This window comes from Hyperolius riggenbachi, chromosome 12, assembly GCF_040937935.1.
Source record: "Hyperolius riggenbachi isolate aHypRig1 chromosome 12, aHypRig1.pri, whole genome shotgun sequence".
Lineage (NCBI taxonomy): Eukaryota > Metazoa > Chordata > Amphibia > Anura > Hyperoliidae > Hyperolius > Hyperolius riggenbachi.
In genome coordinates, this window is record NC_090657.1 from 181,540,255 (window position 1) to 181,555,498 (window position 15,244).

General features: G+C 45.1%; 1 protein-coding gene across 1 annotated transcript in view; it reads left to right on the forward strand.

Moving 5' to 3' along the window:
* The first annotated feature begins 241 nt into the window (after positions 1–241).
* COMMD7 (COMM domain containing 7) overlaps positions 242–15,244 on the forward strand; it is a 28,442-nt gene continuing 13,439 nt past the window's right edge. The window contains exons 1-2 of the mRNA XM_068264158.1: positions 242–359; positions 12,793–12,846. Of these exons, the coding sequence (XP_068120259.1) occupies positions 279–359; positions 12,793–12,846 (135 nt within the window). The 5' untranslated portion in view covers positions 242–278. The remainder of the gene's footprint in view (positions 360–12,792; positions 12,847–15,244) is intronic.

Genomic DNA, 15,244 nt, shown 5'->3' on the forward strand with positions numbered 1-15,244 from the left:
AATACTTAAATATATGAAATATATAGATATTAATTTAGTTCAATCACATATTGGTCCAGAATGAGCAAAACTTCACAGCCATATACTTTCACACTGGCAAGCAAGGATTATTAGAAATTGGAACCGGTTTCATAGCAGAGCTCCGGTCTCTGACAATGAGAGAGGGTGTCTCCGATAAAATGGCTGCTGCTGTGGAGACAGGTGATGTGGGAGTGCTGTGCGCTCTAGCGGAGGCGGCCATGTCACGTGATCGGTCAGCTGATGAGGCGGCTGTCACCATGGCCGTGCGCTGCACACTGGCTCCTATGCCGGATTCCGTGACTGCGGACCTGCAGAACATGAGGCAGCTGTCCGGGGAGGTGAGGAGGGAGGGATAGGTATATAATGAGTGGGGTGGGAGAGTTGCGGTCAGTCAGTGGCAGCAGGAGAGGAATTATAGTGATGATTACCGTTTACCAATGAATGTAGAATGTGCATGAGATGGATGGGAGGCACTGACAATGGCTTGAGGACTACTTATGGGAATATTGGAGCTGTAAAGTGAGTCTGAAATATACCTGAACAAAATGCACTAAAGCTGGCACTAGTCTGCTTTAGGGGACCTAACGCTGAGCATTCCCATAGACAAATGGCCGCTACCATTAGTAATTAATAGAGGAGCCAGCAGGAGTCAATACCCACAGCATCAACCAAATAAGTTTAGTAAAGCTGTGCAGGCAGTAGCCAAAGAGAGCACCGTGCCCGAAGGGCGAGGGTCCTGGTGTGGGGTGCACACTTCCCTACTTAAATAAATGGTCGCGACCAAATGTAAGTTTGCTGCTAATAGGAAGTAGTTGTATGTCTATAGAGATTCCTGTTGGCTCCCCTTAAGACCGCGGGCTTTACCCAGGCACTTGGCACTTTTTTTCCATTCAGACCACTGCAGCTTTCACGGTTTATTGCTCGCTCATACAGCCTACCACCTAAATGAATTTTGGTTCCTTTTCTTGTCACTAATAAAGCTTTCTTTTGGTGCTATTTGATTGCTGCTGCGATTTTTACTTTTTATTATATTCATCAAAAAAGACATGAATTTTGGCAAAAAAATGATTTTTTTAACTTTCTGTGCTGACATTTTTCAAATAAAGTAAAATTTCTGTATACATGCAGCGCGAAAAATGGGGACAAACATGTTTTTGATAAAAAAAAAAAAAAACCATTCCGTGTATATTTATTGGTTTGGGTAAAAGTTATAGCGTTTACAAACTATGGTGCAAAAAGTGAGTTTTCCCATTTTCAAGCATCTATGACTTTTCTGACCCCCTGTCATGTTTCATGAGGGGCTAGAGTTCCAGGATAGTATAAATACCCCCCAAATGACCCCATTTTGGAAAGAAGACATCCCAAAGTATTCACTGAGAGGCATAGTGAGTTCATAGAAGAAATTATTTTTTTGTCACAAGTAAGCGGAAAATGACACTTTGTGACAAAAAAAAAAAAAAAAAAGTTTCCATTTCTTCTAACTTGCGAGAAAAAAAAAAAATGAAATCTGCCACGGACTCACCATGCCCCTCTCTGAATACCTTGAAGTGTCTTCTTTCCAAAATGGGGTCATTTGTGGGGTGTGTTTACTGTCCTCGCATTTTGGGGGGTGCTAATTTGTAAGCACCCCTGTAAAGCCTAAAGGTGCTCATTGGACTTTGGGCCCCTTAGCGCAGTTAGGCTGCAAAAAAGTGCCACACATGTGGTATTGCCGTACTCAGTAGAAGTAGTATAATGTGTTTTGGGGTGTATTTTTACACATACCGATGCTGGGTGGGAGAAATATCTCTGTAAATGACAATTATTTGATTTTTTTTTTACACACAATTGTCCATTTACAGAGGTCTTTCTCCCACTCAGCATGGGTATGTGTAAAAATACACCCCAAAACACATTATACTACTTCTCCTGAGTACGGCGATACCACATGTGTGCCACTTTTTGGCACCCTAACTGCGCTAAGGGGCCCAAAGTCCAATGAGTACCTTTAGGATTTCACAGGTCATTTTGAGAAATTTCGTTTCAAGACTACTCCTCACGGTTTAGGGCCCCTAAAATGCTAGGACAGTATAGGAACCCTACAAATGACCCCATTTTAGAAAGAAGACACCCCAAGGTATTCTGTTAGTAGTACGGTGAGTTCATAGAAGATTTTATTTTTTGTCACAAGTTAGCAGAAAATGACACTTTGTGAAAAAAACAATAAAAATCAATTTCCGCTAACTTGTGACAAAAAATAAAATCTTCTATGAACTCACCGTACTACTAACAGAATACCTTGGGGTGTCTTCTTTCTAAAATGGGGTCATTTGTGGGGTTCCTATACTGTCCTGGCATTTTAGGGGCCCTAAACCGTGAGGAGTAGTCTTGAAACAAAATTTCTCAAAATGACCTGTGAAATCCTAAAGGTACTCATTGGACTTTGGGCCCCTTAGCGCAGTTAGGGTGCAAAAAAGTGCCACACGTGTGGTATCGCCGTACTCGGGAGAAGTAGTACAATGTGTTTTAGGGTGTATTTTTACACATACCCATGCTGGGTGGGAGAAATAACTCTGTAAATGGACAATTGTGTGTAAAAAAAAAAATCAAAAGATTGTCATTTACAGAGGTACTTCTCCCACCCAGCATGGGTATGTTTAAAAATACACCCCAAAACACATTATACTACTTCTCCCGAGTATGGCGATACCACATGTGTGGCACTTTTTTGCACCCTAACTGCGCTAAGAGGCCCAAAGTCCAATGAGTACCTTTAGGATTTCACAGGTCATTTTTGTTTCAAGACTACTCCTCACGGTTTAGGGCCCTTAAAATGCCAGGGCAGTATAGGAACCCCACAAGTGACCCCATTTTAGAAAGAAGACACCCCAAGGTATTCCGTTAGGTGTATGGCAAGTTCATAGAAGATTTTATTTTTTGTCACAAGTTAGTGAAAAATGACACTTTGTGAAAAAAAAACAATAAAAATCAATTTCCGCTAACTTTTGACAAAAAATAAAATCTTCTATGAACTCGTTATACACCTAACAGAATACATTGGGGTGTCTTTTTTCTAAAATGGGGTCACTTGTGGGGTTCCTATACCGCCCTGGCATTTTACGGGCCCAAAACAGTGAGTAGTATGGAAACCAAATGTCTCAAAATGACTGTTCAGGAGTATAAGCATCTGCAAATTTTGATGACAGGTGGTGTATGAGGGGGCGAATTTTGTGGAACCGGTCATAAGCAGGGTGGCCTTTTAGATGACAGGTTGTATTGGGCCTGATCTGATGGATAGGAGTGCTAGGGGGGTGACAGGAGGTGATTGATGGGTGTCTCAGGGGGTGGTTAGAGGGGAAAATAGATGCAATCAATGCACTGGGGAGGTGATCGGAAGGGGGTCTGAGGGGGATCTGAGGGTTTGGCCGAGTGATCAGGAGCCCACACGGGGCAAATTAGGGCCTGATCTGATGGGTAGGTGTGCTAGGGGGTGACAGGAGGTGATTGATGGGTGTCTCAAGGTGTGATTAGAGGGGGGAATAGATGCAAGCAATGCACTGGCGAGGTGATCAGGGCTGGGGCCTGAGGGCGTTCTGAGGGTGTGGGCGGGTGATTTAGTGCCCTAGGGACAGATAGGGGTCTAATCTGATGGATAGCAGTGACAGGGGGTGATTGATGGGTAATTAGTGGGTGTTTGGAGGAGAGAACAGATGTAAACAATGCACTTGGGAGGTGATCTGACGTCGGATCTGCGGGCGATCTATTGGTGTGGGTGGGTGATCAGATTGCCCGCAAGGGGCAGGTTAGGGGGTGATTGATGGGTGGCAGTGACAGGGGGTGATTGATGGGTGGCAGTGCCAGGGGGTGATTGATGGGTGGCAGTGACAGGGGGTGATTGATGGGTGATTGACAGGTGATCAGTGGGTTATTACAGGGAAGAACAGATGTAACTAATGCACTGGCGAATTGATAAGGGGGGGGGGGGGGGGGTCTGAGGGCAATCTGATCGTGTAGGCGGGTGATTGGGTGCCCGCAAGGGGCAGATTAGGGTCTGATCTGATGGGTAACAGTGACAGGTGGTGATAGGGGGTGATTGATGGGTAATTAGTGGGTGTTTAGGGTAGAGAACAGATGTAAACACTGCACTTGGGAGGTGATCTGACGTCGGATCTGCGGGCGATCTATTGGTGTGGGTGGGTGATCAGATTGCCCGCAAGGGGCAGGTTAGGGGCTAATTGATGGGTGGCAGTGACAGGGGGTGATTGATGGGTGATTGACAGGTGATCAGGGGGATAGATGCATACAGTACACAGGGGGGGGGGTGTCTGGGGAGAATCTGAGGGGTGGGGGGGTGATCAGGGGGGGGATTAAAAAAAATAGTGTTGACAGATAGTGACAGGGAGTGATTGATGGGTGATTAGGGGGGTGATTGGGTGCAAACAGGGGTCTGGGGGGTGGGCAGGGGGGGGGGATCTGAGGGGTGCTGTGGGCGATCTGGGGCGGGGGGGAGTAAAAATCAGTGTGCTTGGGTGCGACATAGGGTGGCTGCAGCCTGCCCTGGTGGTCCCTCGGACATTGGGACCACCAGGGCAGGAGGCAGCCTGTATAATACACTTTGTAAACATTACAAAGTGTATTATACACTTTGTATGCGGCGATCCGGTGTTTAGTAACCCGCCGACGCTTCCGAACGGCCGGCGGGTTACAGCGCGAGGTGGGCGGAGCCAGTCCTCGGCGGCCGATCGCGTCACGAATGACGCGATCGCGCCGCCCATGCCCCTACAAGGACCGCCGCCATTTGTCAATACGGCGGTCCTTGCGGGGTCCACTTCCCGGCCGCCAATTGTCTATACGATGGTCGGGAAGTGGTTAAAGGGACACTGTAGGGAGGTTGGGGGAAAATTAGTTGAACTTACCCGGGGCTTCTAATGGTCCCCCGCGACATCCTGTGTCCGCGCAGCCACTCACCGATGCTCCGGCCCCGCCTCCGGTTCACTTCTGAAATTTCAGACTTTAAAGTCTGAAAACCACTGAGCCTGCATTGCCGTGTCCTCAATCCCGCTGATGTCACCAGGAGTGTACTGCGCAGGCACAGTATGGTCTGTGCCTGCGCAGTACGCTCCTGGTGGCATCAGCGGGATTGAGGACATGGCAACGCAGGGACAGTGGTTTTCAGACTTTAAAGTCTGAAATTTCAGAAGTGAACCGGAGGCGGGGCCGGAGCATTAGTGAGTGGCTGCGCGGACACAGGATGTCTGCGGGGGACCATTAGAAGCCCCGGGTAAGTTTCCCCCGATTTCCCCCCCCCCCCCCCTACAGTGTCCCTTTAAGTACACTAGTGCCCAACTTACCCTGCCCGTTTGTGATGCAAGAGTGACATCACAAACGGGCAGGGTAAGTTGGGCACTAGTGTACTTGAGGGGACCCAACCCTCCCCCCAGAGTACCAGCAGGGATGCTGTGTGTGTCTCATCCCAAAAGCTGGTGATCTCTGCATGGTGTCATCTGTGAGGGAGGGATCAAACTTGCAGCTGTGGGAATCACAGATAATTCCCCCGCAAGCTTTTTGTTGCACATTTGTTACAGTAGCCATTGATTTAAATGGGGAAAAAAAAATGCATGCGCTCTGCAGGAAATTAGTGCAGGTTTTATAAATTTTTGAACGCTGTGTGGAATTGCATATGCCTGCAGAAAATGCAGCAGCACCAGAGACTAGCATTACATGCGTTTCCGCATGCATTTTTGGTGTCCTGCAAAATGCTGCGAATTTTCTCAAGTGTACCCCTTGCCTGCTACTTTTGGATGCTCATGTGTCTGGGAAGGAAGGAAGGGAGTGGATGAGTAAAGAATGGCTTTAGACTAAAACTTCAACCAAAGCTGTTTTGAGCTGAGTAGAGGTGTATTTACTGTTGTCAGTGTTTCTACTGGGAAGATATTCCCATAGTCCCTGTTATTAGTGATCCAATCCCTGATTCAGGAAGCGAGGGAAAATGCCCCAGAGAGAGGCTTACTGATAACGGGAGAAATTAAAGTGACACTTTAGCAGGAATAAAAACGTAATGAATTGTATGTGTTGTACGGATAATGAATAGAACATTAGTAGTAAAGAAAAGTCTCTTTTTCTCCTATCTATCTATCTATCTATCTATCTATCTATCTATCTATCTATCTATCTATCTATCTATCTATCTATCTATCTATATATATATATATATATATATATATATATATATATTTATTTTTTTTTTTTTTTTTTTCTCTATAACATTGCATCATTCTCTAATATTTGCAGTTTACAAATTACACTCTGTATTTTTTTTAAATGATGAAACAGAGCAGAGCTAAAGACCCTTTGAACTTCCAGGCAGAAAAACCTTAATCAGAGACAGGTTGACATAAGTGCCTCTGAAAATAGCATTGCTCTCTGAGTAAATTAGTCATATAGCTCAGAAAAGCTCTTTTGCATAGATAACAAGTGAAGTTTCTTAACCAATTAAGCCTTTTGGACGTAGCTACGTCCAAAAGGCTGCTGCTGCGCACTCCCGTGGCTGATCGCGCACATGCCGGCATGCTCCTGTGCCACCGCCCGTTAGCCCGGAGATCAATGAATGGGAACACAGTTCCCATGAACGGGGACTTAGATCAATGAACTGTGTTCCCATTCATTGATCTAAGTCCCCGTTAGAAAGACAGATTATTATTATTATTATTATTATTATTTATTGTATTTATAAAGCGCCAACATATTACGCAGCGCTGGACATTAATTTAGGTTACATACAATATTTAGGGGTGAAAAACAGCAATATGACAATACAGGAATACAAGAAAACCAGATCACACAGCACAGTTTGGCCTAGTGCACACCAGAGCGGTTGGGCTGCGTTTTGCGATCCGCTTGCGGCTGCGGATACGCTTGGGTAATGTATTTCAATGGGCTGGTGCACACCAGAGCGGGAGGCGTTTTGCAGAAACGCATACTCCCGGGGTGAGGCATTTTTTGGATTGTGGATGCGTTTCTGCCTCAATGTTAAGTATAGGAAAAACGCAAACCTCTCTGAAAAACGCCTGTTCAGAGCGGTTTTGCCGGCGTTTTTGTTACAGAAGCTGTTCAGTAACAGCTTTACTGTAACAATATATTAAATCTACTACACCAAAACCGCTACACAAAACCGCAAAACGCTAGCTGAAACGCTACAGAAAAAGAAGAAAAAGCGTTTCAAAATCTGCCAGCATTTTGCGGATCTGCTAGCAGTTTTTGGTGTACACCAGGCCTATGAGTACATGGTAATGCTTAGTCAGTCACTGGATGGGAGCATGGAGATTAGGCAAGTTAGGTTCACTCAAATGCATAGCATGGGTGCACAGTAATGGAGGTGCATGATCAGGTAGGACACAAAAGGAGGAAGACCCTGCCCAAAGGCTTACAATCTAGAGGGAGAGGTAGGGACACGAGAGGTAGGGTACCAGAGTTCAGCTGTGGGTTTAGAGCAATTGTGAGGGGTGGTAGGCCAGAGTGAAAAGGTGAATTTTGAGGGCCTTCTTGAAGGTGTTGGAGGGGGGCTGCCCTAATGGGTGGAGGTAGGGAGTTCCATAGTGTTGGAGCGGCTCTTGAGAAGTCTTGGAGGCGTGCATGGGACTGGGTGATGCGGGGAACGGTCAGGCGAAGTTCATTGGAGGAGCGGAGTGAGCGGCTTGGTGTGTATCTCTGAGTAAGATCAGAAATGTAGGTTGGACAGGTTTTGTGGACGGATTTGTAGGTCAGACACAATATCTTGAATCTGATTCTGGACTGGATAGGAAGCCAGTGGAGGGATTCACGGAGGGGAGCCGCCCTGGTGGAGCAAAGGGAGGAGTGGATAATTCTGGCTGCCGCATTCATGATGGACTGCAGTGGGGCTATTCGGGTCATAGGGAGACCAGACAGAAGGGCATTGCAGTAGTCGAGGCGGGAAATTATGAGGGCATAGATGAGGAGTTTGGTGGTGGCAGAGGTCAGGAAAGGGCGAATCTTACAGATGTTACAAAGGTGGAAGTTGCAGGACTTTGTGAGGTTTTGGATGTGGGGAGTGAAGGAGAGTGCGGAGTCCAGGGTGACACCCAGACAGCGGGCTTGAGAGGTAGGGCGAATGGTAGTGTGGTTAACAGTGACCTGCACATCTGGGAGGTCCAGGGATGACCGGGGTGGGAAGATCATAAATTCCGTTTTGTCTAGATTTAGTTTCAGGAACCTAGCGGACATCCAGGAGGAGATGGCAGATAGGCAGGAGGAGACCTTGTCCATGGTAGTGGTGGATATGTCAGGGGTGTGGAGGTAGATTTGGGTGTCATCTGCATAAAGATGATAGTTAAAACCCATGGAGGAGATAACCTTGCCAATAGAGGATGTGTATAGGGTGAACAATAGGGGGCCAAGGACCGAGCCTTGGGGGACTCCTACTGAGAGGTGGTTGGGGGTGGACGAGGACTCATTGAAGGAGGTCGTTAAGGAGCGGTTGGAGAGGTAGGATGAAAGCCAGGTCACGGCGAGATCGTGAATGCCCATGGATTGGAGGGACTGGAGGAGTAGAGGATGATCTACTGTATAAAAAGCTGCTGAAAGGTCAAGGAGGAGGAGAATGGAGTATTTACCTTCAGCTTTAGCTAAGGCAAGGTCATTGACCACTTTGGTGTGAGCCGTTTCGGTTGAGTGGGCAGGACGAAATCCAGATTGCAGTGGGTCTAGTAGTGAGTTGGCATTGAGGTACTGGGTCAGGCGTTTGTGAACCAGACTCTCAAGGAGTTTTGAGGCGAAGGGGAGGAGGGAGATTGGGCGGTAGTTGGAGGGTAGCGAGGGGTCGAGGGAAGGTTTCTTGAGCAGGGGCAGTACTGTGGCCTGCTTGAAGTCTGGCTTTTATGAGAAGCCGCAATCTTTCTGAGGAAAAAAAAATAAAAAAATGTTATGTCCTCCCTTCACTTCCTGTAACCGTGATCGCACACTTACGGGATGAAAAAAATGATCTTGTGGCCAAATAGTAAAACTACTTCTACATTCAATTTTTTTAATAAACACATACAATTACATTTATAAATTAACTGTTCACCTCCCACACTCTCCAAAAAATACCCAAATCAAATTTTTAATAAAAAAAAATAGTACAAAAAAAACAAACAAAAACAAAACCATAAATAGTTACCTGAGGGTCTGAACTTTTTTTTAATATGCATGTCAAGAGGGTATATTACTAATTTTTTGTTTAATTTTTTTTCTTTTTTTTATTATAAGCTTGTAAATAGTGATGGACGCAAAACTGAAAAAATGCACCCTTTATTTCCAAATAAAATATTGGCGCCATCCATTGTGATAGGGACATAATTTAAATGGTGTGATAACTGGAACAAATATGTGAGTTTTAATTATGGTAGCATGTATTATTTTAAAGCTATAATGGCCAAAAACTGAGAAATAAAGAATTTTTTTTCTTAATATTCCTGTTTAAAATGCATTTAGAAAAAATTATTCTTACCAAAATGTACCACCTAAATTAAGCCTAATTGGTGGCAGAAAAAACAAGATATAGATCATTTAATTGTGATAAGTAGTGATAAAGTTATTGGTGAATGAATAGGAGGTGAAAATTGCTCAGATGCATAAGGTGAAAAAAACACTGAAGGCTCAACTGTACTGGAAACAATATGAGAATCATATCTTTGCTACTAATGGTCTATTTCTTAGCTGTACTACACATAATTATATCATAACTTTATTTTCACTTCATATTCCCTTTTAATAGATAGGTCTCCAACCAAGAACTCCCTGCCAACAGAATATGACAGAAGTTTCAAGCCTTCCTGCTGCTTCCAAACCATAATAACAATGTTTTGTCTGGAAAACCATTTTAACCTCCTTGTCAGTATGAATTTTTTTTCTGGATTTTAGTGATTAAAAGCGATTCAATTGTTTTCTGCTTTTAGACCCTAAAATTCAGAAAAAAAATCTGCTAGAAGGATCCCCCAGATTGGACAGCCTTACAGAACTAGCCTCTCTGGGATCCAGACCAGCACAGAATTTCTTACTCCTGTCCTCCAGGGGGCGCTCTATCTCTATGGTGATATTGCATTCTGCTGTCACGTGACATTTGTTTACGTTTACCTAATGCACATTGTCTGGCTGTCCTGCTGATCCTCTACCTCTAAAGGTGCGTACACACCTTTGACTGATGTCCATGACCTGATCCCCTTGGGCGACATCCCTGATTCGGGCTGCATACACGTCAGATGTGTAGTTGACTATGTGCTGTGTTGCTATGCGGGGGAGACAACAGAGAGGTGACGAGCATTGTGTGTGTGATGTCACACGGGGAAGCGGCATGAACAATGGAATAGGCGAGCGTCCAGCGTCGTTGGAGGTGAGTAGATCCGCCCGGCAAATTGCTTTTGGGTTGGGGGTTGCCATACACATGTCTGATTTTCAGCTGAGGCAGTTATTATTGGCTGCCTCTGCTAACTTAAAGTGGACCTGAACTCTTGCACAGGACAGAAGGAAACAGAGAGAAATGCACTCTGTATGTATTTAGAGAGTTTAGCCTGTTTAATTACCCCTCGTTTGTGTATAATCACAAGTTGTAATTTGATCTCCTCCCTGTGTCACATGACTGCCATGGCAGATAAGCACTGGTTGGTAACCGTATGTCTGCTTCTATGAAAGCAGGAAGTAGAAATAGTGCAGATATATGTTAGGCTTTGTATCAGCTGTAACAAATATGGTACATGTTTTTCTTTTAAAGGTTATTATGCTGTTGTGTATCTTTCAGAGCAGAGAAGTTCTGAGTTCAGGTACACTTTAAGTCAGACATGTGTACAAGGCTTAATACTTTTAGCCGTAAACCCTGAAAAGGCATGCCAATGCTTCTGACAGAAGTTTGAAGCAGTTTCGGGTGTGTGATTCAGACACTGCTGCAGCCAAAGGGATCATAAACAAAAGAGAGGGAGCACCGTTTCCAAAAAAAGAGTATGCAGCGTGCCCAAGGTCTCTCCCCAGTGCCTCCTGGGAAGTGCAGTCCAGATAAAACAGAAAGGACCGGCACCGCTGTCTTGTATCAAAGCTCTTTTAATAGCACCAAAGTGGCAGCAGTGACAGACTGCTGTTTCGGTTTACACCTTTATCAAACTGCTCAAAGCCATAAAAATTGTGACAAGACAAACACCTTTAAATACCCCCTTCCTATATGGAAGGGGCCCCAGAGCGGACCTGAGAGGGAACTTCAATGGTAATATGCAAATATGCTCATGTTTCATGCACACTGAAAAAAAGTGTAATACCTGAATTAGCTTGTACACCACACCCCCAAGCTGGGATGGATGAATGATCACTTCCAAAAAAGGGAAACCCTTTCTCCTCCTGTCCCTCCTCCAGCCAGCCACTCACAGCTGTGCAGTGCACAGCTGTGAGTGGCTGGCTGGAGGAGGGACAGGAGGAGAAAGTGTTTCCATTTTTTGGAAGTGATCATTCATCCATCCCAGCTTGGGGGTGTGGTGTACAAGCTAATTCAGGTATTACACTTTTTTTCAGTGTGCATGAAACATGAGCATATTTGCATATTACCATTGAAGTTCCCTCTCAGGTCTGCTCTGGGGCCCCTCCCATACAGGAAGGGGGTATTTAAAGGTGTTTGTCTTGTCACAATTTTTATGGCTTTGAGCAGTTTGATAAAGGTGTAAACCGAAACAGCAGTCTGTCACTGCTGCCACTTTGGTGCTATTAAAAGAGCTTTGATACAAGACAGCGGTGCCGGTCCTTTCTGTTTTATCCAGCAGCCAAAGGGATCAGCAGGCTTGCCAGGCAACTGGTATTGTTTAAAAAGAAATAAATATGGCGGCCACCATATCCCTCTCACTTCAGGTGTACTTGAAGCAGCCGGCAGCACCACCTCTGCTTTTCTGAAAGTCACATGCTAAAAGTACAGTGATATGTGAATAACCTGATTACCTGCACAGCTCCTGGCAAGCGCTCATGTAAAAATCGGAGAAAGGTGGGAGCTGGGCACCCGGCAAAAAATGAGGGTGAGCGACGCCCGCTCTAATATAACATACACAGGTCCTCACTGTCTGGCCGCACCATGTTATGCACAGTGACGTGCTCACAGTTGAAAAAGCAGAAGAAAGTTCCCAGTATTGCAAAAAACATAAAGATGAAGAAACCGGGCACTGTCCTGTTATTGCATTTATTTACCACTTGCAGCCAGATGACATATGGTATAGAGTGTTCAAAACATCAAACCTGTCAGAAGTCTTGCATCATATTCCTAGATACATCCAGTGAGGCTTGCGAGGGGGTGTGGTGACCAGGGGGTGATGGATGTGCACAACAGCCGTTTCGCGCTCTGTAGCGCTTGCTCACGTGCGTATCCGGGCCCGGATACGCACGTGAGCAAGCGTTCATGTAATGAAGGCATTGGGAAATTTGGGCACAGAGTAAAGCCAAAAAATGTCTCCCCCTGCTCCTGCAAGAGTCCTGACGGTGTTAATTACTGTTCCCCCTCCAGGCTGCCATTGACTCCAGGGTAAGAGGTCATTCAGCTGCCAGCTATTGCTGCCTTGTGACAGCGCACAAATTACTGAGTGACGCTATAGCTGTTATTGAAATTAAGGCATATGGTGGCGCCTGGTGCGCCCAAATTTCCAGCACTGTTTTTGACTGACTCACCTGGCAACGCTTCCTCCTGTCTATTCCATTCACAGAAAATGAGGGATATCATGTATATAAGGTACACGTGACATCAGTGCCCTAATCTGCTCTTCTCTTTTTTTACAGCAGGTCTCCCGTCTCTGCAAAGTCATCTTCTCCTTCCTGAAGGAGCAAAAGGAGGTAAATCAAAGGGAACGCTACATCTTTAGCCTTTACATCAGGGACGTAGAAACATACTACTATGGGCATGGCTGGATTTGAGGCAAGGCCTAAGGCATCGGGAAGCAAGGGGCGGGCAGCCGCTGGCACACTCAGTTAAATTGCCAAACATGTAAATGGCAGTGGTCCCAAACCCGGTGCATGGCAGTGAAGTATATTGCAGGACGGGGAGAACAGGAGTGGGTCGGGTGGGTGGTGGGGTTAGTGACAGTGGGCCTTGGGCAGTAAAATGTACATGGACTGTATACTATTAACTTTTCTCTTGAGTTTTCCCCAAGCAGTTATTTTCAAACTTTACCACTGAAATACCTTTATGTTTCAAAATCTCTTTATTTAGCAGATATAAATCCTTATACAAACATTAACTGGTAGCAAAAAAGAATAACAGAGAAAAACAATGAACATATAGAGTAAAATTCACAAATATGAATAATAACAATAGAGGTATTATCCCCGAGGGGATTGAAGATGTACATTGAGTCAGAATCAATGTAAGCGTTATTGGGGTAAAATATTCGGAGTGGATTTCAGGGTAAAATACTCTTAGATGAGTGAAGGCATTACAGCAAGATAGTAGCAATTTTGGTCTAAGGGCCCGTTTCCACTATCACGAATCCGCATGCGTTGCCTGCATGCGGATTCGCACAGTCAGTACAAGTGGATGGGACTGTTTCCACTTGTGCGTTTCCCCGCACGTTTTTCTGTGCAGAAAAAATCTGCAGGGTAGGGGCCTCAGAATTCGCCTGCGTGTGGAATGCAGGCGAATCGCATGCAATGTATTTAATAGGGAAATCGCATGCGTTTCGCATGCGTTTCGCATAGGTACCCATGTTAATTCACACAGGCAGTGACATGGTTAAAATCGCATACAGCCTTACCTATGCGAAATCGCATGCGAAATCGAGGCAAAAACCGCATGCGGAATCGCACCCGCATGCGATTTGCCTGCGGTGATTCGCTGGCGATTTCGTAACGCTATAGTGGAAACGGGCCCTAAGGTGTTAGAGCAGCTGGATTCCGAAAAACTATCCAGGGGTCTCAGATTTTAAGGAAATTGTCTAGTTTATCTGCGATTCTAGCATTGATTTGTTCAGAGAACATTATAGAGTCGATTTGCTTGAGGACCAACGAGAATGAAAGATAGCTAGATCGCCAAGAGGCAGCAATATGTGATTTGGGGACATTAGCAATGTGCTGAGTTAGTTTGTGTTCAGGGTGCTTAACACCTGTTGGCTTGTACCCAAAAAGAACTTTAGGGTCTTTTATGATGGACTTTTGGAATACACGAGTGAGGAGGGTGTTTACTTTTGACCAAAGTCGGGATACCTTGGGGCATGCCCAGAATATGTAAAGTAGGGAGCCCTCGGATTGGCAGCCTATGAAACATAGTTCAGAGGCATTTGGATCTATGAGGTGGTCTCTCGTCGGGGCTAAATAGGTCCTGTGGAATAAGCAGAGCGACACCTCTAAGTCAGCGCTGTAAAGACTGCCTTTGGCAAGATTCTCAAAGGAGTCGCTCCAAGTCTCCAGCTCCCATTCAAATTCCAAATAATTTTCCCACTTCAGGGCAAAAGGATGTTTTACATCTTGATGAGGTTGATTTTGCACAGAATACAAAAGTGAAATCAGTCCTTTCTGTAAGGGGTCATGTAAGCAGGTAATGTCGAAATGTGTTCTCAGGTCATCTATTGCACCTTTGGGGATAGAGTTTATATAGTGTAAGATTTGGAAAAGTCGGAGCTTTCAGCTTGGGGAAAGTTATATCTGGAGACCATCTGATTTTAGAGTTGGAATTTTGTCATCAATTAGGAATTTATTAGTATGTGTAAGTCCTATAGAGGACCACCATCTAAAAGCTGTTGGATTCAGCCCACTTGGAAAATCTGGGTTATGGGTAATCTGTTGCAAGGCAGGCGAAACAGATTGCAAGCGATAGCGGTATCGGGTTTTACTCCAGGGTTGAAGGGTATGATGGGTTACCCGAGATAAATCGCCTATTTTTTTGTGGCCTTCTTTAGAAGCCCAAAGGGAGCATGCGCGCAGTTGGCCACAGACTAAAGGACTTTCCTGGGAGGAAAAAAAATGGATAAGGGCCTATATGTGTTACCTGTATGGATAAGGGCCTATATGTGTTACCTGTGACACTGTTGACAGGAAGTCAGTTGTGCGCAGAACATTCTCTTCCCTCTGTAGTAAAATCCTCAGGGATCACTGGAGAGTAGGCATGGTCAGACAGATGCTAAGAATTCTGAGCTGATGCAGAATTTATGCTAATGTTATGCAAATGTTTGGAGCTTTTAAATGTATACATTTGATGGGTCCATTTTCAAGCCGAATAAATGTGCATAATGTTAGTAGA